Source organism: Sciurus vulgaris (assembly GCF_902686455.1).
Source record: "Sciurus vulgaris genome assembly, chromosome: 3".
Classification (NCBI taxonomy): domain Eukaryota; kingdom Metazoa; phylum Chordata; class Mammalia; order Rodentia; family Sciuridae; genus Sciurus; species Sciurus vulgaris.
The window spans coordinates 67,594,723-67,619,676 of NC_136463.1; the positions used below are offsets into that span (position 1 = coordinate 67,594,723).

At 37.1% G+C, this 24,954-nt stretch overlaps 2 protein-coding genes and 1 long non-coding RNA gene across 6 annotated transcripts; 1 reads left to right on the forward strand and 2 right to left on the reverse strand.

The window, feature by feature from the left end:
- Nucleotides 1–1,899: 1,899 nt before the first annotated feature.
- On the reverse strand, nt 1,900–4,627 carry LOC306655645. Its single transcript, XR_013762306.1, has 2 exons — nt 3,637–4,627; nt 1,900–3,577 (listed from the first exon to the last, which is right to left on the reverse strand). It is a non-coding gene; the product is annotated as an uncharacterized lncRNA (long non-coding RNA).
- A 118-nt stretch (nt 4,628–4,745) lies between these two features.
- Nucleotides 4,746–24,037, reverse strand: WSB1 (WD repeat and SOCS box containing 1). 4 transcript variants are annotated; one of them, XM_079130296.1, is made up of 9 exons: nt 23,710–24,037; nt 16,973–17,141; nt 15,701–15,969; nt 14,251–14,382; nt 12,250–12,350; nt 9,830–10,002; nt 9,011–9,124; nt 7,924–8,031; nt 4,746–5,913 (listed from the first exon to the last, which is right to left on the reverse strand). In XM_079130296.1, the coding sequence occupies exons 1-9, from the start codon at nt 23,747–23,749 to the stop codon at nt 5,754–5,756; spliced, it is 1,266 nt and encodes a 421-aa protein (XP_078986422.1). In that variant the 5' UTR covers nt 23,750–24,037; the 3' UTR covers nt 4,746–5,753. The 4 variants fall into 4 exon arrangements, with proteins under 4 accessions (XP_078986422.1, XP_078986425.1, XP_078986424.1 ...); XM_079130299.1 differs by lacking the exons at nt 15,701–15,969; nt 16,973–17,141; nt 23,710–24,037 and adding an exon at nt 11,220–11,383 and having other exon boundaries at nt 14,251–14,287; XM_079130298.1 differs by lacking the exons at nt 15,701–15,969; nt 16,973–17,141; nt 23,710–24,037 and adding an exon at nt 11,208–11,383 and having other exon boundaries at nt 14,251–14,287.
- Nucleotides 6,065–7,157, forward strand: LOC306658008 (high mobility group protein B3-like; the record flags this gene model as incomplete). Its single annotated transcript, XM_079134646.1, has 2 exons — nt 6,065–6,092; nt 6,156–7,157. The coding sequence occupies 2 exons, from the start codon at nt 6,065–6,067 to the stop codon at nt 6,689–6,691; spliced, it is 564 nt and encodes a 187-aa protein (XP_078990772.1). The 3' UTR covers nt 6,692–7,157.
- Nucleotides 24,038–24,954: the final 917 nt, after the last annotated feature.

The window sequence follows — 24,954 nt, forward strand, 5'->3', positions numbered from 1 at the left end:
GTTTTGCTTTTAGCCCAGCTGACATCTAATTAAGGAGGCATACCTGCTGGTCCTGTAGTGTGATCGTCTGTTTGAATTCTTGTAACGAAGTACCATAGGTTGGGTGGCTTATAAACATCAGAAATTTCCAGTTCTGAAGGTCTGAAGTTGCCCAAACTGGCCTTGAACTTTCAATCCTCTGGCCTCAGCCATCTGAGTAGCTGGGGTTATAGGCATGTGCCAATAAGCCCAGTTTAGTGAGGGTGAGGGCCCTCTTCTGTCCCCATCTAATTTTATCCTCACTGCATAGAAAGAGGAAAAGAGTTCCCTGAAATGCCCCCACCCTTTTTTTGGGGGGGGGGGGGGGATATTGGAAATTGAACCCAAGGGTGCCAAGTTGCTGAGGCTGGCTTTGAACTAGCAATCCTCCTGCCTCAGCCTTCCAAGCTGCTGGGATTACAGGTGTGCACCAATGTGCCTGGCTGAAATCCTTTTTGTGGTGCATTAATCCCATGATGAAGGGTCAGGACTTAATCACCTGCCAAAGTCCCCACCTCCTAATATCAACACATTAGGGATTAGTTTCAACATATGAATGATGGAATGAACATTCATTTGTAACACAGTAAATTTTAATTGTCTTTTCCCTCAACAACTGCTAGGAGATGGAGACTACAAACCATACATACAATTTACTGGGTTTCCCATTTTGTGTACAGCCAAATATTTGGCTTAGTGCAAATATGCCTTTATGATTTCCATTTTTAAAAAATATTTTTTAGGGCAAGAATGGAGGAAGGAGGGACTATGTAGAAGGATAAGAGGGGTGGGAGGGAAGAAAAAAAATATAATAGAATGAATCAAAAACTATTACCCTAGGTAAATGTATTACACGAATGGTATGCCTCTACTTCATGTACAGAGAAACAAGATGTATCCTATTTGTTTACAATAAAAATGAATTTTAAACAAATTTTAGTTGTCAATGTATCTTTTAACTTATTTATCTATTTATTTATATGCAGTGCTGAGGATCGAACCCGGGTCCTCACATGCCAGGCATTTTATATTAGCCTCATTCCTCACTGTTTTATATCTTTCTCCACATCTTTTAATATTCTCCATCCTTATTCTCTTATTCTGCATAATTCTTCTTAGTTTTTTGAGACAGGGTCTTGGCTAAGTCCCTGAAGCTGGCATCCAACTGTGATCCTACCCCAGCCTCCTGAGTAGCTGAGATTACAGGTGTGCACTGCACTAGCAACATTTCCTTATTAATCAACAATTGGAAAGCACAAACAAATTTATTGTGGAGTAGCCACTTCATATCTTATTTCCTGGCTTACACTAGATTTCTAAAATTAATTTTTTTTAAGCTGGCAAATTTTCTATATGTGCAGTAGTACATTGACAACCACCTGTGGACTCCAAAAAGTTGATATATATGTATATAGCATATATTTAATAGTTTTATTAGTTGTTGATGAACCTTTATTTTTATTTGTATGTGGTGCTGAGAATGGAACCCAGGGCCTCACACATGCTAGGCAAGCACTCTGCCACTGAGCTACAATCCCAGTCCCTATATTTTTTAATACTAGGCACTTTAAGTATCATGAAAAAAAATCTAAAAAGCCAACAGGAAAATTACAAATAACTCTCAAATAATATTCAAAAAAGCAAATAAGGAGAAACATATGACAGCCTTGTCAGAATCAAGATGGGATACTTACTGTCACAAAAACAAATAAACCCAAGAGGTTATGAAGGAAGGGTTCTCATATACAACTGCCCATTTGTAACTGTCACTAAAGGCTTTGTGAGAACCACAAACTTGTACAAAGGCCATCATAACTTGACCTGAAAAATACTTCTACAGGGAAATCTACCCAGCAACTGTCTGTACAACCCAGACAGGAGTTTATACTTTTTTTTTTTTAAATACCAGGGATTTAACCCAGGGGCACTTAACCACTGAGCTACAACCCCAGTCCTTTTTTAAAATTTTGAGACAGGGTCTTGCTGAAGAGTTGCTGAAGCTGGCTTTGAACTCGCAATCCTCCTGCCTCAGCCTCCAGAGCTGCCGGGATTACAAGTATGTGCTACCATGCCCAGTCCTAGTTTAACATTATTATTTGTGTGTGTGTGTGTGGTACTGGGGATTGAACCCAGGGCAAGCACTCTACCAGCTGACCTATATCCCCAGCCCTAACATTATTTTTGAAGAACAAAAGTACAGTACTCCAGCCTCATTTAAAACAAAAACAAAAGTTACTATAGGAAGTGACAGACAACGTTGTCTTATAGGTTTTCCTAACAAAAGCCTAGGGCTTACTTCAAACCAGAAAAGCAGCTTCTCTGTGGGACTATAGGTGGGGAAAATTCCTGATTTCTGCCATTAAACAACAATAATCACAATTGTGGTCTCTAATAGTAATAAATAATGCTGGAGTTAACAAAAATTAAACATTTTTCCTTCCCCAATTTCAGTTACATCAATCTTTTTCTGATTCCTTAACCGTTAACCTGTATAAATGTCAAATGACAACCACACAAAACTACCCAACTATATACCACCTGGTTCAGACCAGATTTTTGCATTTGGTTAAAATCAAGTTTTACTAGCAAAGGGCGGTTTAATTGTCATTCCTTCCAAATGCCTTACATAAACACAGCCCAAGGTTAGGATGAGCATTCTTTCAAGTGTCATTTATTGTTTGCTGCAATAATTTCTTTTTGAGAGGAAAGAATTTTTTTTTTAAATTTTTTAGTTGTTGAAGGACCTTTTATTTTATTTATTTATATGAGGTGCTGAGAATTGAACCTAGTGCCTCACACATGCTATGCAAGCGCTCCACCACAGAGCTACAGCCTGAGGAAACGATTTAAAAACAAAAAACCCAGTATTCTCCAAACGATGCTTTATCTGATTTTATCACTGACATCCAATAATAAACTCCTATGTAACCTACTTTGGTACTTTTTATAAAATCTATACATTCTATAGTTAAAATGCACTTAGGCCAGAACCTGGTGAGAACTTATACTAGATAAAATTTCACCTACAAATCTTTATTCTTAAGCTGGAAGCTGGATTCACTGGAAACTGTGGTTTCTAGCTCATGAGACAATGTTTAACTTCTCATGCTTTATATTTTTCTTATCCTTGTGCTGACTGGATGACATCCAAGTTCTCTGCCTCTGTCACTGCCTCAGCCAGGAAACATGCTAGTGTCTTCTAACCCTTTTCAGCCTCACTGTCCTGAGGGCAGTGCAAACCAGTTGAATCCAACTTTATCTCAATCACAAACATGCAGGGAATTTCAAGGATCATCAACTTGAAATAAAGCAACCTAAGATCAAGTTATAGGTCTTAAGGTGATTTCATTGAAAGGGTAGCTGGGCTGCTGAGTACAAGAGATACTTTCAAATGCACCCTTATCAGGTACTAAAACAGGAAACCAAATCTGAACATAAATTATAGCCTGCCTGTTCAAATAACATGCTTGTGGCAAAGAATGTAAGAGAAACAATTTAAAATCATGCAGTTAGAAATCTGATCCAGGTAGGGTGAAAAGATAGCTCAGTTGGTAGAGTGCTTGCCTTGCAAGCACAAGACCCTGGGTTCAATCCCCAGCAACACACACACACACACACACACACACACACACACACAGAAATCTGATCCAAGTTAAGAACCCAACCACATCTTCCTTAATCTAAAGTATTATTATCCTGTACCTTCTTCCCAAAAGGAAATGGAAAAGTCAAGCATGTTTCTATTGACTTATATAGTCTGCAATCTTACTTTCATATTGGCAGTATTGTTTTCACAAAAAAATTACAATTAAGGACATCTCAAAAGGAATATATCTTCTGACCAAATGATTGAATACGTTGTTATAGGAAGTAGTTTAATTCAGTTGCAAACAACTATGGACATCTTAAACAGAATGTAACTTCTAATCAAGTATCTTTACTTGATTAGGTATGTTGGTATTGAAAGTAAATAATCTAAGGCTGTGGAGAATAAGTAATGGTATCTTTTAAAATTATAAAGCAGATACATTACAAAGTAAATTTTTTAAAAAGTCACAAGAGGTTGAAAGATGACACCTTTTGTGCTTCTCTTTGCAAAATGGAGATAACATTCAAGTAGTTACTTGGGCAGATTTTCTCCTGGGTTTTAAATTCATAACCCACTATATAATTTTTTAAATCTGCTAACAGAACTGTAAGTTGTTCAAGTTTCTCAGTGGAAACAATTAAGTCTTTTTATCATGTACAGCTAATAAAGTTTTTCTTTTTTTTTTTTTTTAACCTTCTCAAAAGATGCAAATTACTAGACTTTTATCTACTTCAAGCAGACAGATTTCCTATAAGCCTTTTAGTTCCCCCTAAAAGATCACATTTTTCTTTTCCTTAGTCGTTATTTTCCTTTGCTCTACAGCTTTTCTATGCTTTGAAAATAAGCATTACCACAACTTTTCCTAAAACAAAACAATATGAAAGTTGTTACACTCCTGAGGCACTGAATTAATTCTACTGCAATACCCAAAGCTGAGCACACCAGCAGCTGCAGCACCAGCACGCAAAGGCTAAGGAAGAATTCACTTGAGTTCTCATTTTCAAGAACAGCCTGGGCAATGCAATGCCCTAGTCTTGCACTGTTTCTCTATCCCTTTTCTGCTTGATTTGCTTGTGCTGCTTTATCGATCTTAAATGGAAACAAACCCTTCCAACATATTTAAGAAACATTTGCAACAAAGTTTTTCACAAGTCTTTAATTAAAAAAAAAAAAACTCAACAAAAAATATATAATCAAGCATTTTATGTAATGCATACATTCTTAATATCTGCAGATAAGATAAATACCAGAAGGTAAAAGCAGATATACTATATTGCTTCTCTTTGGCAAGTCACCAATATCATCCTCTGCAGAAACACCGAATATTAAAAAAAAAAAGGGTCTTAAAATAGTTGTCCCTTAGTACAAACAAAATATTTACCAATAATACAGTAAAGGGATATTTCAAATTGACTAAAATGTATAATTCTCTATAGCATAGGGGTAAGGAGGCAAGTTGTTTTTTTACATTAAGGCTCACAGCAGTATTTAGGGGAGAAAAAGAAAGATACCCTTTTTAAAGTTAAATCCTGGCTCTTTTTTCTTCTTTTCTTTTTTTAAGTAGTGTCACATTCAAACTCCTCCTCTCAGATACCATCCCTAAAGAAAACAAAATCCTTTTCCATGTATGAAAACTGTTTCACTTGCAGGTCAGTCTGAAATACACACACACCCCCCAACCAAATTCATTTTGTATGAGGCAATTTAGCCTTAAGTGGAAATTTACTATCTAACTTGGTGTTCCAAAAAAAAAAAAAAAAAAAAAAAAAAAAAAAATCATACTTTACTGTAAAAATACTTATTGTGACTCTACAGAAGTAATATATACAGGCCAGAACTAAAAATTAGAAAAGCAAAGGAAGGGTCCATTTAACACATAGCAGCTTATGTCTAAATATATACATGTCTGCATGTTTTCACAGTTACTCTTAAAAAAAAAAATTTACACATATGTTCAGAAAGTTCTCCTACAATCTATAAATAATATTTTAATATTTTAGAAGCTCAACTGATGAAAATGTAGCACATAATGTATCAAATTAAATAATTCTTTCAAACCTTTAAAAACAGATACTTGAAGTCAGTAGAGCTTGAGGTTTGTTAAGTATATTCTGTCAATTCCCACTACTAGGAAAGGCAGAGCCATCTAAATACGATAGGAGAGAAACTCCAAAACTTTGGAAGGAACTGGCAGCTCCTGGACTTCTTGTGTGGTCATTACTCTTCGAATTGACATTCGACATAAATGTTGAAGGCTAGGAACTTGCCTTGGTGTAGCCCAAAAATACACACTTCCATCATGTGTCCTAAACAGAAACAAAAAAGCACAAATTCAGTCACCCAACTACATGTACTGAAATGTCCCTAGAGCTCAAACAACTACCAAGACCTGTACATATATATATAGAATCACAAGTGGCACCTTAAAACTTAATTAAGGAGTGGGATCTCGTGGGCATGGAAGCAGCTAGCTTGAGGCTGGGGAGTGCTGAGCCACGCATAGTGAGTGCCCTGCTCTGCCCAGACAAAACAGTCAGCATAGCTTAAGGTGACCCCAAGAAACCAAAGGGCAAGATGTCTGCTTATGCCTTCTTTGTGCAGACTTGCAGAAAAGAACATAAGAAGAAAAATCCAGAAGTTCCTGTCAATTTTGCAGAATTTTCCAAGAAGTGCTCTGAGAGGTGGAAGACAATGTATGGGAAAGAGAAATCTAAATTTGATGAAATGGCAAAGGCGGATAAAATGCACTATGATCGGGAAATGAAGGATTATGGACCACCTAAGGAGGCAAGAAAAAAAAAGGACCCTATTGCCCCCAAAAGTCCACCGTCTGGATTCTTCCTGTTCTGTTCAGAATTCCGCCCCAAGATCAAGTCCACAAATCCTGGTATCCCCTTTGGAGATGTGGCCAAAAAGCTGGGCAAGATGTGGAATAACTTAAGTGATAGCAAAAAGCAGCCATACATCACTAAGGCTACAAGGCTGAAGGAGAAATATGAGAAAGATGTTGATGACTATAAGTCTAAAGGAAAGTTTGATGGCGCAAAGGGTCCTGCTAAAGTTGCCTGGAAAAAGGTGGAATAGGAGGAAGGGGAGGAGGATGGATAAAAAACTGTTTATCCCTCTCCTTGTAAATACCTTAGAGTAGGGGAGTGCCGTGATTGACACACATCATTTGAGATGTGTCTGTTTCTCTCATTAGGTTCAGTTACAGAATTTGATCAAGATCATATTGTAGTCTCTCTCAAAGTGCTCTAGAAATTGTCAGTGGTTTACATGAAGTGGCCCTGGGTGTCCAGAGCACCCTGAAACTGTACCAATATTTCCAAACATTGTACATATTTCCAAATATTTTTAAAATGAAAAGGCACTCTCCTTCCTGTTCTCCTCACTGTGCATTTTGCTGTTGGTGTGACAAGGCATTTGAAGATGTTTCTGGCATTTTTTTAAATTTATAAGGTGGTGTTAACTATATGGTTATTGGCTAGAAATCCTCAGTTATCAAGTGTACATATCTATAATCCATAAGAAGAACAAAACAACCAAGAAAAACTCTCAGGGCATGCACTATGAGGCTGGACCTCTTGATGCTGCAATGGGCATCCGTTTAGCTTCAGGTTGTCTTGTTTTTGTATATAGTGATATAGATTCTGCTGCCTTTCTTAGTTGTGGAAAAAGGGAGGTCAGCTGGCATGAGAAGTGTTTGAATTTTTTTTAGTTAAGTACAGTACATTTTAAACTTTGTTTTCAAACAAACTGTAGAACTCTTCATTGTCAGCAAAGAGCCACTGCATCAATGAAAGTTCAAGAACCTTCTGTACTTAAATACAATTTGCAACGTTATGTTATTATTTGTATATTTCAAAAAAAAAACCTAATTAAGAACCAACTAATGATGTACTCAATGACCAGCTAATAAGAATAGTGTAAAGAGCACTTAAGGGAGATTTACTGACAATAAACTACTGGCTGCTTTATATAAAAGCGACCTTAGCCAGCCCTGCCTCCCCTTTTTTTTTGTGGTACCAGGGATTGAACCCGGGGGCACTTTACCACTGAGTTTTATCTCCAGACCTTTTTATTTTTTTGAGTCAGGGTCTCTCATTAAGTTGCCAAGGCTGGTGTCAACTTGCAATCCTCCTGCCTCAGCTTCCCCAGGCACTGGAATTACAGGTGTGTGACACTATGCCCAGCCCATTTTTGGTGGTGCTGGCGCTCAAACCCAAGGCCTTGCACATGCTAGGAAAGCGATGTAACTAAAAGTTACATTGCCAGCCCTTATTTGCCCTTTTAAGAAAAGAGAAATACATATTTACCCAGCAGCTAAAACACTGCCATCAGTAGAAAAGGCACAGCAAAGACCATTGCTCAGAGGTGCAATCTGTACTGGATAATCCTCATCAATTCTCCAGAATCTCACCATTCTGGAAGGAAAATATATTATCTAATGAGTAACTAGTAGAAAATTTAAGGTAAAAGAAAACTTTTAAAAGAAATGCCACTGTGTCCCAAGTAACCACCCACCCCCAAAACACACAAATCACTCCAATGGGTAATAATGGTACCTTACTTTATAAAATACTTTATGACATATAACACTCAGTGATCTGGATCAACTCCAAAGAGACTACACTGGATGGCTGCCTTTTTATCCCAGTATTCAGACTTGAAATGTTTACAAATATTACAAGCTTTTCTCCTTACTTTCTTAGACTTTAAACAGAATCTGTTTTATTGTCTTTCTAAGTAAAGCTTTTATACCCAGGTAAAGTTTGCCAGGAAATATAGAAGAGAACTATATTCAGAATTTGAGTAAACAGGAAAACAATGGTTGTTGGTCAATGAAAAAAGAACTCCCACCATTATTTTGCTAACATTCTGGAAAGATAATGATTAGTTTTATGACATGATATGATCAAACTGCCCAATGCTATATCCATGAACTCGCATGAGTAAACCATGAGAAAAATGGAATGGCTGTGACTAGTTTCTGCTTATCAATAAGCAGCACATCCCTTTCATGTGACATTTCATCTTCTAACCTCAATAGCACAGGATATAAATTATTCATTTACTATTTCACTTTAGAAATACCCTTTATATTATTTTAAGAAAAACCTCTGAGTTGGGCTAAAAGCTAATTAAAAATTTGCCTGGTTTGTCTCATCGGTCAAACAAGGAACACAGGAAAGGCATGTATTATCATTGGTTTACATGGATACCGTTTAGACAGTATGACCAACATTCTTTAAGACATACCAATATCTCTTAACTTCTTGTCTAGACCTTAAAACCCTAACTGCAGAAAGGTTTTATGACCTAAGAGTGTTTTCATTAAGCAGATGAATGAAAAGAGATCTTTAAGAGGTAATATGAAAGTCAAGTTGTAATTCACACACTTACTTATCATCAGCAAGGCTTGCAACATGCAGTCCATCATGACTAAAAGATACAGCTCGTACCCATCGGTCATTTGCTCCTCCAGCAAATATTGGAGTGGGTGGGGGAAACAGGTGCCTAAAGTCAAATACATGTTTTCAGTGGTTACCAGAGACACTTCAAGAAACAAAACTACCAAGGTACAAAGTACATATAAGGTTTAAAGTAGTCTTAGCAAATACAACCCAGAAAACTTGAGTATGGCTGATATAGTCAAATTAAATGAAAGAGAACCCGAAAAAATTACTAATCATTTTTCCACAACATGGTTTGAAACACAATTAAGTCCAACTTTGGTTTTAGCTAATTTTCCCGAACACAAACATTTTATAATTATTATTTCTACAGAGTTAGGTACTGTTAAATAGGAAGAACTATATCACGAAAGCCAAACTTATTTTTAGAATTTGTATCTAAAGTTCTTCATTATTCAAGTTTTAATAATAGCAAAATTTTAATTTATGACAGATTAATTTTATATTTCACATTAGCAATTCTAATTATTCATACAACTACTTTTTTTGGGGGGGGGGGTAACTGGGGATCGAACTCAGGGGCACTCAACTCCAGCCCTATTTTGTATTTTATTTAGAGACAGAGTCTCACTGAGTTACTTAGCACTTTTGAGGCTGGCTTTGAACTCATGATCCTCCTGCCTCAGCCTCCCAAGCTGCTTGGATTACAGACAGGCGTGCTCCACCATGCCCAGACATGTAACTTCTTAAAAGTTACTGTGATAGCCACTGATGAATTACATACTAAAATAGTTCATGCTGTACCCACCCAAACTCCATCAGAATATCTCCATTATATGGATCCCAGATAAATACTCGAGTATCATAAGATGCAGTAGCCAGTAATGCTCCATCAGGAGAAAAGTCACAAGCTACAACATCATGGTGATGGCCTTCTAGTTTCCGAATCATGGTATATTTATCCATATTCCAAAGGAAAACCTGCAATAAAAAGGCAAATGTTATAGCTTCATTCAGACACACAGAGGACAAAATGGCACATCTTAAACTAAAACTGCTAAATTTAATTATTATATTAAACATTTTAAATTATGAGTAATTTAAAGAATATGCTCAGTGTCATAGATTAAAAAAATCAGTCTTTAAGTTAATTAAAGCAGACATGCAAATTCTATTTCAAATGTTTCTGTTAAATGTTAATTTAAAAAATAAGCCTAAGCATAAAATAAAGGCAATGCAATTTAACCACAAAGTTATACTGAAATTCATTTATTCAAAAAATTAACTAAAATATACAGACATAAATAGGGTTAAGAACTACCAACCCCTTTCTTTTTTTTTTTTTCCAGAAACTACCAAATTTTTAAAAAATATACAGACAGAAAACGTAAGGTTAACAAATTGTTACTCCATTGGCATCTCCCTTTGAGATAATCACTTGTTTACAATAGGCTTGGGTCACCAACGTGAGCCTAGGAAGAGAAACAGATACTGCAAGCAAAGAGAATTTTCACAGCCAAATGAAATTTCTTTGGCAAATAAGGATGTTAAACCACATTACAACATGAAAATGCTATTTTATGAAAATAATACAATTACAACATTTCTGTGAATTAATATTTACCAATCTTACTTTCCCCAAACCAAATACCATTAGTCATTTTCAATGTAAAACGGTTAAATTACTTAAGAACAAGTTCACAGTTTTAGATTTTAAACATCAATAGTTAGACTGTGCAGAATAGCTCTAAATAGGATTTTAATGTTTATTTCAGTTTGTCATTTTAAACTTAAGTTTGGAGGTTTATAACATCCTAATAAGACAATCTCTCCTCCTCTTGGAATAAAGCAATCCTTTTTACTATTTTTTTTTTTTTCTGCACAGACACAAGATATTACTCCAAAGGAAAATAAGCACAAATTTTAAATTGGATTAAAATCTTAAGGTATTTCTAGCAACTTAAAGAATTCCAAAAAAGATTACAGAGAAACCATCCAAAAGCCAATTACTTTACATTAAATTGGTTTCACTTGTCAGACTCCTTTTTCCACCAAACTGGAAGATCAATTTACTCAAAGGAGTCAGTGGATTTCACTGTGGGGGAAATTACTTTAAAAAAGAAAAAAAAAAAAAAAAAAGAAAAAAAAGAAAGAAAGAAAAGCAGAAAGTGGACATCGACCAGCACCTGTGTACGTACAGTACACCTTGCAGCCGAATGCAAGGTTACTTCATCCTATGGTAAAGGTCGCCCCCAGCCCGGTAGCCAGAGATGCCACTCTTTCTGCCCAGCTAACACCATTGTGCGCCTGTGTGCGAGTGGTGCCAGCATAACCTCAATCACACCAATATTGCTGCCACCACCTGTGACAGGGAAAGCAAGAAGCATATGGAAAACACACAGCCTAAAATAGCAATGTCAACATCTAGCTTTGTTCTTCTATGATTTTTTTTAAAGAACTGAGTATTTTGTTCTAATTTGCAACTATCATTTTAACAAACCTCTTGGCTAACCAAAATGCATTTTAACTAGCCTCCACCCTCCCCCATTAATTCAGAGTCTACTGTGATCATCACATGTATTTGGACTTCAACCATTTCATAAATATCTGAAGCTTAATTATTAAGATCTCTTTAGCTATACTAACACAGAGCTTGTAAACAACTAAAACAGAGATCATTATAAATCAGAATAACCTTCTGAAGAGTCATGTTACTTAAATTGTCTATAGGTATGCTATGTAAGACAGACAATATCGCATTTCTTTTACAGTTCACTCGAGGACATACATGAGTGCTGTTTTTATTATTATTTTTTTCATTATTATGTTTTTTTTCAGTTAAATGTCCAGGACCAGCTGGGACTCAAAACTTTAAAAACAGCAAACTGGACAAAAAAAATAGAACAACAGAGAAGAAAATAATTAGCAAGAGAATGCCTTAACATACAGACTATATCTCTTCTATAACAATAAACTTTCCTAAATCTTACAAAAAATAAACTTGACATCCCTCATTTTATAAATATCTCTAAGAGCAATCCAACTTCTCACCTCACAATCAATAACTGTATTTAATTTCCTTCATACAAATTCTCCCCATCATCAAATAAAACATTTAAGATATTCATGACACCGAGCAAACCCAATAGCTTTCTTAGATTTAAAATGATTATGCACACATTATTATAATCCAATTCACAATAAATGTACAAGAACTTTGACACATACTGCTTTACTGGCTCCAACTGAACACAGCATAGAAGAGTTAGGAGAGAATGCACAGCTGTACACCCAGTTCTGATGTCCTCTCAATACTTTCATCATGTTTCCTGGACAAAAGAAGTATCTATATCAACCCCAGAATGTATTTCAAATGAGCAGCATTTAAAAAATGGCAGTAAACACAATATCACAAACTTGTACAGCTGAAAGCAATGCATCCACAACAGAAATTAGCAATATATACCATGCTTATTTTTGTAAATGAAATTTTACACAAGTATAATCATGCGCATTTGTTTATGTCATGCTACTGAGATAGGGATTCAGGATGAAGAGACATACTGAATCTTAAATGAGAACAACAAGCCACTGAGATGCAGAAAGCACAGTGGTAAATCTTGAGCAACAGACAGTCCAGGCTCTTGTAAAATGAGGGAACTAGGCAAGACCTGGGAAAACTGTCCCAAATTTGTGCAGCTCCACCTTCAGTCAAGTCCCTGATACAGCCCTTCTATAAATACTGGACCCCCAGCCAAAGGCAGGGCTTCTCACTCTCAAAATAGCCCACATTCTCCCTTCCATTTGTATCTACCTTCCTAAATAAAACTCTGTCTCTGCTTTTGTCTGTCTCATGCTGGAATTCTTTTCATTACAAATGCCAAGAACCCTGGTGATCCTGAGTTGAAATCCCCCTCTCCTCTGGGAACTCCTGGGACCCTTCTCCAGAGACATCTCTTCTGTTACACTAAGGCAGAGACAGCATAATCCACAAACCAAAAATGTTTACTGTCTAACCCTTTAATAAAATGTCTGGGACCCTTCATCTACAGAAGATAGAATTCTTTTAGTCCAATTTCTTTGTTCTAAAATTGAAGGGACTTAAAATAGCACATTTAAAAGACATCTTCAAAATGCCTTTCATTCCTTCATTTTGAATAACCTATATTCTACTCCAAAGTCTTTGTTTATATTATATCCACAGCACACAGCTATATGGTCATATAGATTAATTCTTTGTTCCTAAATAGCTGAGAACTGATAAAATGCAGAGAAGGTACTTCATGATTTGGTAATGTTGGCATATTTTATCAAGCAATGGTTACTATCCATCAGTTGGAATGGCTCTAAATCTGAGGGGTTTGTTTCCTACTACATTAAATTAAAATGCCATTACTCTTAGGCAAATTTGTCACTTCCAGTCTGATGCTGTTAAGAGCGCCAACAGGTCCTACTTAAAAAAAAAAAAAAAAAATTTTTTTTGTTTAAAATGTAATAAACTCATGGAGCTAAGGAAATAGCTCAATGCAAGAGTGCTTGCCTAGCATGTGGGAGGCCCTGGGTTCAACACCCAGCACCACACAAAAAAGAGGAAGAGATACTCATCTGTGATCCTCTCAAACAAGGTAAGCACTCCAAAACTTCGTAAGCAACACGAATACCATGTTTTAGAAAAAGTTGAGTACTTGACATCAATATATCTTTTTAATATATTGGAGGGTGATTTTTTTTTAACTTTTTATAAAAGAATTTCTTATCCTATGCTTATTAGTATTTATAGTGTTATAAATTCTGGTATGTAAATCATGTTTTAATCTGAATTTTATTAAGTTATTAAATTTGTTGCTTCGCGATCTACTTACAATTTTCACTAAGTAAATAATGAACATTAATAACCCTCCCTAAGATAAAAAGAAATAAACTAACAGACCTGTTATGTACAACCCTAAAATGATCCAGATTTTGTCTTCAAATAGCTCATACAGATCTGTGTGGTTAGTTTCTAAATAATTTCAGATTGTTCACGTAAAGTAACTACTGGCTCCTATTCTGGCTCACATTTATGTTTTTCTTTAACGTATACAGGAAAGGGACCAAAAGATTGAACAAAGAAAAGGAGACTTGGATCAGATGCCATTTTTAAAGCTGAATGCCCCCAGTGTTCCCAATACCTCTCAACAGCAATACCAAAACACCAGTAATTTTTCACAGCCTGAAATAAAGACATACCATCATCTTTCAGGTCCCACACTCGGAGAGTTTTGTCTCTTGAAGCTGACACAAGGATCAAGCTCCCATCTGGAGCAAAAGTTAAATCTCTGACCACTTCGGTATGATCTACCAAATTAAGGAGGAGTTTTCCTAAATGTGATGAGAGGATTAAAAAAAAAAAAAAAGACAATAATAATACTTTTTATCAGCTTCCACTTTTGAAAAACAGGTTGCTAACTATTCTAGAAATTCTTGGACACCTCCCTGGTTTACCAAATATAAAATATTTATTTGTTAGTGCTATTATTGTTACCTGTAAGGATTAGCTATTCATGGATTATTTTCAGGATAGTAAAGCCTAACCTTAATAGAATATTAAAAGGGAATTCCTGAAATCTAAACAAATTCCTGGACCAAGTTAATTTAATAAAAAGGAAAGTTCCTGCAGCTAGTCACGGGTGTACACCCTTATAATTCCAGATACTTGGAAGGGTGAGGTAAAAGGATTGCAAATTTGAGGCCAGCCTTGGCAACTTAGGGAGGTTCTGCCTCAAAATAATAAAAAGGAATGAAGAACTAAAGATATAGCTCAGTGGCCCCCTGGGCTCAATGACCAATACTGAAGGAGTGGGGGAGCAGTAAACATTATTATCACTTTTTTTTGTTTTAAAACATTAAATCACTTTTCCTTTGCTTGTATTTGTTTGCCTTTGGTTTATTAATGGAATATCAAACTCTCCAAAAGATACATACTATTCCACAAGCTTAATTTTAGAACACAGTAGAAAAATATACTTTACTTATCTATTATTAACAGTTTTCTTTTCTAGAAAATCTACATGCTCAAATTTTTTTCAACAACTCAAAATTTGACTCATTATCCCCATTCAGTGTTAGTATCACTTGCTGTGTTCTGGGGTATGTCCTGCTTCAATGTTCATTTTTAAATTCTTTTACATTCTTGAGCACATCCTATATGCCAGAAACTGTTCTAGGCAATGAACAAAACATTTCTCTTTAATTGTCCAAAGAATTTAACTTCTCAACCTACCTGGTTAGACTTTAGATAAATAGTCACAAAAACCTTTCAAGGGTTAGATAATGATTGTTAAAACCTGATTTGCCTTGAAAGTCTCTAAGCTGTCATTGAGAAAGTATGTGAGAGAAAACACCTTGCTATTTGAGCCATGAACTAAATTACTAGTATATAAATGATAATTAACTGAACACTTCCTAGACCCTCCTACTGTAATATTTTCTGAAGAGTTATGAAGCAGTGTGAACTCGCCCGTTTTCCTAAATTAAAACCATGAGCTGAGGATGCTATTCAGGCCAATTATAAAATACTCATAATATAAATTCTTGCTTATCAGTATGTTAAAATCCTCAAATCATATATTCTAATGCCTGTGAGTAGTGTCCTGCATCATAAAGTAATCAAGTTTGCTTTTAAACTATGGATCCATACCTGTATATACATCCCATATTTTGATACGACCATTGTTTAATCCTGTTGCAAGGAGTAGCTGATCCTGTCCAAATCTGAATCGATGCCATTCTATATTTACACAGCGACTCTGTTTTTCTGGAACTGAAGACCCAAAAGCAAGACTCCAGACTATATCTCCACAGTCTATAATATGTTCACGAGGCTTATTTTTCTGACCACCATCACTATTTTGTCTTGGCAATCTTAAACTGCTTGAATTAGTAACATTCTTGGTGCCATGTAAGAGACTGAAGGAAAAGCCAGATTGAAACTGAATTATTATTTACTCCAAACTCCTGTAGACATTAATTACAAATATTTGTTAAGATAAACTCAATATTGATCATAATGATCCTGATTAACAACAGAATCCTATAGACAGAAAGAGGAAAGTTTGTTATTTGAACTACCAGGGAATGACTGAGTAAATTCAGATCATTAATAGAAATGCTCAATGGCTGAGAAAAAATTCAATAATAAAGCAATTTATAACTCATTTGCCTCCCAAATTTTCCTCAAAATCACTATATCACCTGGGACTCCTTTAACCTAAAAGCAGAAGTACAAATAAAAAAATTCAAGTAATTTGATCCATTAAGTCCCAAGTTTTCAATTATGTGAATATTTTAACAAAATTGACACAGGTACATTAAAAGAGGTTGAAAATCGTAATCTAGAGTTTATATATCCTGTATATGTGTTTCATCTATATTTTTTCAAATGCTCTAATCTTTCACCTAGTATTTTTCTCAAAAGAATAGAACACTAAAAACATTATTTTAAAAAGTTACCATAAGTGGTACATTTGTTGTACCACTTAAGTTTTTATAGGTGTTCCACATCTGGGACAATGGGACTTACTTCCAACAAATATTCAAACTCAAGCCCAAGAGAGGTTAAGTACATTTTAAAAATTATGTGATTTATATACCAATATTATCCAGTTAAGTGTTGTGAAATCCAAAGCGAGTGCAAAAAGCGTCATATAACGAAGGTCACCTAACAAACAAGGCACAATTAATCTGCCTTTAACACCCAGAAAAAAAGTATATACATATAAATATGAGAAAATATTCTACAATGTATAACTAAGGCCAGACAATTCTTCACATAGCCTAAGATTAAGACACATTTATAATGTCTATAAAGAGAAAATTTAAATATCAAAAGGTTTTTATTATTCTACATTGAGAGATAAAAGTAAATTCCATAGACAGGCAAAAGATACAAAACAAGAAAAAAGAATCTTACAAGTTCTTAAGGCTCTGAGACCACGGAACAAGCTTTACTGTACGATGTCCTTGTGACCAAGCAAAATATGAACCATCTGGAGCAAAAGCAACAGTCCAATTTTCACGACCACATTTCTTGTCAAAAGGAGCTGCTGGAGCTAAAAGTTCACCTATAGTACGTGATCTCACTAAAAAGAAAAAATACAGGATATCATATGAATTTGAGACTACTTTCATGACTTTGGGATTCACTGATTTTTCTCTTTTCTTTTAGACAGGCATAGGGAAGTCTGCTGTTCACCCACCAAGCAGAAGTATTATTCAGTGTGAAATTCCCTTAACAATAGTAACTATCACTGAGTTTTGGTGAAATGATTTTCCTAAAATTTCCCAGTGTAAGAGGTTTTTTTTTTTTTTTTTTTTTTTAAGAAAGTTTCAATGAAGCTAGGTGTGATGGTACATCCTGTAATCTGCAAAATTTGGGAGGCTGAGGAAAGAGAATCAAAAATTCAAGCCCAGCCTGGGCAACTCAGGGAGACCCTATTGCAAAATAATAAATAAATAAATTAATTAATTAATTAATAAATACTGGGGATGTAGTTCAGTGGTAGAATATTATTCCTGAGTTCAATACCTGATACTACCACCAAAAACAAAAGTTTCAATGAAAAAAACTAATCAAGTAATAATAATGTAGTGAGCAATTCAGGCTAGCAATTACTTAAGATCTTAATTTTACATTGTATTTTGCTCTCATCAAATTACTAATGTTTAAAATGCAAGAGATTACTAAAAGTTACTTTGTAAGGAAAATATCTTCCAAATTAAGTTTTCTAGCTTTCAAAAACTATATACTGCCAGAGGCGATGGCATATGCCTATAATCTCAGAAACTCAGGAGGCTGAGGCAGGAGGATTGCAAATTCAAAGCCAGCCTCCAAAACTTAGTGAGGCCCTAAGCAATTCAGGGAGACTGTCTCTAAATAAAATATTAAAAGAGCTGGGGATGTGGTTCAGTGATTAAGGCCCCTGGGTTCAATTCCCAGAAAAAGAAAAGAAATCGCTGGAGATGTAGCTCAGTGGTAGAGCCTAGCATGTGGGGGAGGGGTGGTATTAGATTTGTAATTCTCAAAATAGTGGTCTTCAAGAACCTTCCTAGTGGGCCCCAAACTGATACAAAAATGTTACTAATTATTTTGGTTTTTAAAAAGAATAATTTCATAATTTTTAATTTGATTAATGTTATTTAAATTTTGCATTCATAACAAAAGCTGGTATATTTCCAGGGATAATATTAGTTTCATATTTAACAAAAAGCTAGATCAACATGATTCTGACTGCAAACTCAGCTGAAATTTCCTCAATTTTGGAAAAGGACTTTCTTTCTTGGCATAACACCAGTACTGTCTCAGGTTTGTCTTCATTCCAATTTTGCTATTTTTCCTTTTTTCTTATAGGCTGGTTGGTCAACTCTACAGCGTACCACAATGTGTTTTTATATGCTTTTGGCTTAAATATTCCAACAACTGAACTTTAATATAATCTTATGTATTGCAGATCAAATAAAAACCATTTATAGCTGGGAACTGTGGCATACACCTATAATCCCAGCAATTGAGGAGGTTAAGGACAACCTCAGCAACTTAGCAAAACTGTTCCTCAAAGACAACAACAAAAACAAAAAACAGGGCCTGGGGAGAAAGCTCAATTGGTAGAGTGTTTGCTTTGCAAGCATCAAGGCCCTGAGTTCAATTCCCAGCACTGCAAAAACAAACAAACAAACAACAACAAACAAACACTGGGGACATAGCTTAGTAGTAAAGCACTCCTGGAATCAATCCCCAGTGCCAAAAACAAAACAAATACCAGTTATACTCCTGTAGCTAGATATACTTTCACAAACCTCTAAAACGTTCAGTGGCACTTCCATCTGAATGGGTGCTCCCGTCAATAGCTAGTATTGCACTTGCCATAAGATAGGAACTCAGTAAATATTTACTGAACAAATATGAAAGCACATGTATAAACTCTGGTTCTTAAGTAATTTAGATGTTCCCTGCCCAGTTTCCTTGATACATTAACAAATTAGTATGATTAAAATATAAAATCAAACAAAAAAATCTAATATCTATTTTTCTAAAACATTCATAGATAAGAATAAGGATTACTCTATTTTTTGGTATAGCGAGATTATAAGAAAAAAAAATTTTTTTAAATGATTCAGAGATTGAACCCAGGGGTGCTTAACCACTAAACTACATCCCCAGTTCTATCTATCTATCGTTCTATCTAGAAACAGGGTCTTGCTAAGTTGCTGAAGCTGGCTTTCAACTTGTGATCCTCCTGCTTCAGCCTCCCAAAGTGCTGGAATCACAGGCATGCGCCACTGAGACTGGCAGAAAATTTTCTTTTTAATAACACAAATCTTCCTTCTACCCATTCCACCCAGTTCTGATTCCAATCTAAGAGAATAAACCTAAAAATCCTGATCTCAAATGACATATAACATACAAAAGGCAGCCATGAATGAGTCTTTTTACTAGGCTAAAAATTTCTAGTTCTTTCAATCACTCCTTGGACTATAAAGTTTCAAGTCCATTCTCCATTTAATTTCATAAATTAAATTATGAGGTAGTGGCCCTCATAAAACTGGTAGAGGGCCAGGTGGTAGTGGCCCTCATAAAAATGGCACCAAGAATTACACACAATACCTCAGGTGTGGTTTAATCAAGGTAATGAAGATCCCCACTCACTCCATCTGTATTTATAGAGCATAAGATAACATTAATGATATGGCAGTCACATGACTTTCTTAATAGAAAATTCACATACTGGTAATACTCAGACATCTGCAGAAAGATTTTTTAAATATACAAATGACCTCAGGAAGGGCATGCTGCTCCAGGTTTCCTTATATTTTTCTAAGCCCCTGGTCTCACATGGTCATTTTACTAGGTTCTTTACATGCCTGGTCTCTGAATTTGCAACTTCTGCCTAAATCGTTTTTTTTTTTTTTTGTTTTTTTGTTTTTTTTTTAATTAACTTTCTGTGTAACCAAACCAATCTTTTAAAAATCCATACATCCATACATTTTGGGAGAAAAAAGCCAAGTTTACAAGCAAGTGATGCAAGTTTTAAAATACAACTGAAAATATGGAAGCATTATCTTTAAAAGAGAAAGCCCCCAGTTAAACTAAGTGAATACAAAATTTCCTACCCAAGGCTCATCTTAGTCCATGTTTTAAGGTCATTCTATTTTTCCTTTTGGCCATAATCATGAACTCCACTGCATAAAGAGTGGTAGTAGAGTGCGAGGTGCACACTTGTGATCCCAACAACTTGGGAGGCTAAGGCAGTAGGATCACAAATTCAAAGCCAGGCTCAGCAACTTGGCAAGCTCATGTCTCAAAATAAAAAGGACTGAGGATGTGGCTCAGTCGTTAAAAGTCCCTGGGTATAATCCCTGAAAACACACACACACACAGTGGTAATAAATTAAAAATGGAAAAAAAAAAAAAAAAAAAAAAACCTGGTTCAAATAGTAAATCCCATGAAATAAGCTAATTTGAATTTGTTCTCAAACATACAGAAATTCAAGAAATGGTGCAATTATAAAAACTGCCACCATACCTGATTGACTCATAAGTCTGAGGCAGAAGGATTCTAAGTTCAAGGCCAGTCTGAGCAACTTAGGGAGATCCTCTCTTCATACAAAAACGACAGGGGATGTATCTCAGGGATAAAGCACACACCCTGGGTTGGACTTTCTGTACCCCACCCGGCCACAAAAATGTCAAATAAATGTGTGACGCTATAAAATACTAATACTTCATTTCTTGCTGACTGAGACATATAAAATGATTTTTGCATTTTAATCAAATAATTTAAGCACTCAAATACTTAACCAGTATAATATAAACCTAGCACCAGGCTTATACTAAAGCACATTGGCAAAACATTTATAGTACTTGGAACTGTTTAATGTTGGCATTCTAAGAAACATCATTTTAAAAAACATTTTTAGTTGTAGATGAACACAAGACTTTTATTTACTTGTTTATTTATTATGTGGTGCTGAGGATCAGACCCAGTGCCTCATGCATGCTAGGCAAGCACTCTACAACTGAGCTACAACCCAGCCCCCAAAATATCATTTAATGACCTTTTCCCAAAGCTGCATGCTATGAATAATGTACCATAAGACAGAACCTGCATTAGTTATATCTGTAGAGTAGTAACATATGAGTCACCACTGAACCAAGCAAACCAGATATAGCTCCTTCTTCACATTCCTCACTACAATTTCATAACCAGAAAGGGAAGATCTGTGCAATGCCTTTTGAAAGATGGCAGGAGCTCAAGGAAGTTAAGCCCCAGTCATACATTCACGATTCTTCAATCATTCGTGGAATTTTGCCTCTACTTTCAGTATGTACTTAAGAAGGCAAACTTGGTGTGGCTACAATCAATACCTAAGAAGTCAAAACTATAGTGGTATATGCCTGTAATCCTAGCCACTCAGGAGGCTGAGGCAGGAGGATCACAAGTTCAAAGCCAGTCTGGGCAATTTAGTGAGATCTTATCTCTAAATAAAAACAAAAAGGGTTGGGGATGGTAGTGGCACATGCCTGTACTTCCAGGGACTTAACTTAGACCCATTCCCAAAATAAAAAATAGAAAAGGGCTGGGAATGTGACTTGGTGGTCAAGCACTGCTGGGTTCAATCCCCAGTACCAAAAAAAAAAAAGGGGGGGGGGGCTATTTAAAGGATGATTCTACCGTGTGCAGGTATGCTAAGTGGCTCTCTCTTCATTCCTTAGGAAAGTTTTTTAAATGGGCTATCAAGATTAAGTAAAATACATAAATATGAAATGCAGATCATTCACGTGTAGTATTATGGTGCAGCAGAGGGGGAAGAAAACCAAAGAACCGATTTGAAGAATTTTTCAGACCAAAACATACTTATTAGGGGTTGGAGTTGTAGCTCAGTGGTAAAGTGCTTGCCTAGCATGTGTGAGGCACTGAGTTCTATCCTCAGCACCACATAAAAATAAATAAAATGAAGGTATTATGTCTATCTACTACTAAAAAAATTTTTTAAAAAACATAATTATTAGTCTTAACATACTGTTAAAACTAAAACAGGACAGGAATTTACTGTGTTCTCAGTATGTTTAAGAGTAATTAAAACCAGGGTTAAAATCACCTCCCAATCAGCCATTCAACCTTATCCCTAAGAGAATGAAAGTTCAAAATTCTACAATAGGATTTTTTTTTTAATACAGAAATTTACAGACATACAGGATAAAGGACATTTTAGCTACTTGAGTTCCTCTCCTTCTCTTTAGAAATAACTGGTAAAGAAGTACACTTACTTCAAGAGCAGGAAATGCAAAGGTTCTCTGCTCAGGGGCCACTGCCAATTTTTATTAACACTGTTAAACTAAGATCAGTGTCTACTAAGCATATTAGTCAATGTAAGGCACCCAACAGCCACAAAAGTTGTTTCATGTATTTTAAGAGGACTTAAAATAATGTTAATACTTTAAACTGAGCCACTAGGTATGTCTGGACCATAACCTTCAATACCCAGTTCACCCGACTTCAGTTTGGCAGTGAGATTACAAGGACAAAGGGTAAATGCATTCCTCAGCCTTGGTTTAGAGCCTGACAGCCATTAAAAGGTTCCATCGTAACTCTGTCCATTTATCCACCCTCAAACAGCACTAGGTATATCATTAGAGCCATGGTGCTTTCACTTAATTCATTCTTATCACAGGGCGAAGATGCTTCCAATTAATATTCCTAAACGCCAGACCATTCCTACAAGCAGCAATAAAACTAGTTCCTTTCTTTTGTTCCAATGTGCCAGCCTGACACTTTCTTGTCAGAGCTGTCTCCCTTTCCAACAGGAGTCCCTAATATTAAAGAGTTTGCCTGTATGCTAGTACAACCCAGACTCGATTTCATTTCTATGATCATCAGGTCAAAATTCCCAGTATTCAGCCATCAGCAGGGCCACTGGATCAGTTTTTAGAAAGCCTTTTCAAACTTTGCTCTTCTGTTCGATAAGTCTTTCTTCTGTCACTCCACCCTACTCTGCTTCTCCCATATGTATTTGAAAGATAATTGAAAAAGTCTTTAATCGCTTTCATTCAAGTCACATCACTTTTAAAAATATTGCGTTCTCCAGGCCGTTGCCACCTCTGCAGGCACATTTCTCATTAAGGAGTAGTTGATGAATAGAACACTCTCCCTTTCACTGCAGGTCAGAACATACAAGTTTATTTTTTTCCCTATCATAAATTTAAGAGTCCCTGAGACGCTAGTAACCATTGAGATAAACATTTCCCAGTCCATTCGATGCTCAAGCCCTGAGCCAAGAGACTCCCAGGATAAGTGACCTGCGCCGAATTCCGATGAACTGGGGTCCGGGAGGTGAGCGCCCGCTGGGTCACACAATAAGCCGGAGTCCGGCTCGGGGTCGGCCCGGGGCTCGCCCGCACGCACCCAGGTTCCGCTCTTACAGTCCAGTCCCTCAGCGCCGCGCCCAGCAGGCGCCGCATAATGCTGGTCCCATTCGCCCCTAGGCGATCACCCGCCCGCGAGGATACTTCCTCCTCTTAGCTCAAGAACTTGTCACCACCTCGATCACTAGAGCTCTTCCCTTGGACTAAGACGCTTCCTCTGAAACCTCTTTCGGAGAGTCCCTACTTCTCCTCAGCCCCGCGCACTCACCCACCGTCCCATTCCTCACCGATCTCTTTCTCGTTGACCCTCGGGGGAAAGCTGGCCATCTATGGGGCACCGTCTGATTCCGGGGACACGATGCAGATGCAACGACAGAGAAGGGAAAGGCGAACGCTGAGGGGCGTGACGCGGGCTCGTTCCCTCCCGAGTCCCGGGACTGAGGGGTGGGGCGGGGGCGGCCGCTTCGGCTTCTGGTGGCTGCCCCGGGAAAGCACCGGAAGGCCTTGGACCAAACTACGGAGTCAAACACAGACAAAAGATCCTGTACCCTGGCTCCCGCCTACAGACAATAACAGCAGACTCAATGCCGTCGACGCAAACGAGACACTGAGACAAGATGGCGGGCGGTTCGGGTGATATCTGGGCGGAGGGGGCGTGGTCCAGTGACGTCAGAGCCAACGGCTCCTCCTCCAGGCGCACGGGACGTGACGGCCCAGGCCTGAAGCGCGCGGGCGTTGTCCAGGACTGACGGGTGGGGTGAGGTCGGAAGAGTGCGGAGGTGGAGGAGCAGAAAGCCGAAAAGGAACATTCTCACTGCCTCTAACCTGCCGTTTATAAGTCGACGTGCCTTGCGAAGGGCAAGCAAATTGTGTAATACATATTAACCTCCAGCCAAAAGATTACATGGAATTTAAACTGGCTGAACCGAAAGAACAAAAAAGATACTTATAATTTTAATTCGATTTTGCCACCTCCCCAGCCCCCATGTGCTAGGGAACTGGAGGTTGCATTAATGAAAGAGCATGAGAATTAACTTTTTTGTGCGCCTTCTGTCCCGGGCCCAACTGGGCTGGCCTGAGCCGACCGGTTTTTGGAAGGGCCGAGGTGGCAGGGCGTAGGGAACAAGGAAGAGATTGCGCCTCACTGCGGGCCCTCGCTGGGCTGCCTTTGTTTGACTAATCGCAATAGCCGGACCTGCGGCGGAGCCGGTGGTCAGCGGAGTCCACTGTTTCAGCTCAAAATCCGCTCTTCCTTTACCCGACTCCTGGGCCCCGGGACAGACAGCTTGTGAATACATCAGAGCTGATAAAGATGTCGGTGTCTACTAGATTCCAAGCTTTTTCCCGTTTAGGGATGACATATTTGCATTTTAATGGCCCTAGTGCGGACTCAAGACCTTTTTCCAAAGGAGGGCATATAAGGCTGGGAATTTCAAATATGCGGTAGATACTCTTGGGAGAGGGAGCTGTATAGTCTAACTCCTCTGAGACATCTCAAATAACAACACGTAGTGCATGTCTACTTGTTCTTT

What these genes read in the sequence shown, in the direction of transcription:
- WSB1 (XM_079130296.1), bottom strand. Translation starts at nt 23,749, where the DNA reads ATGGCCAGCTTTCCCCCGAGGGTCAACGAGAAAGAGATCG. An exon ending in GGTCAACGAGAAAGAGATCG is followed by an intron (nt 17,142 to 23,709) that starts GTGAGGAATGGG and finishes TTTTCTTTTTAG; the next exon opens with TGAGATCACGTACTATAGGT. An exon ending in TCTCAGAGCCTTAAGAACTT is followed by an intron (nt 15,970 to 16,972) that starts GTAAGATTCTTT and finishes CTTTTCCTTCAG; the next exon opens with TCTCTTACATGGCACCAAGA.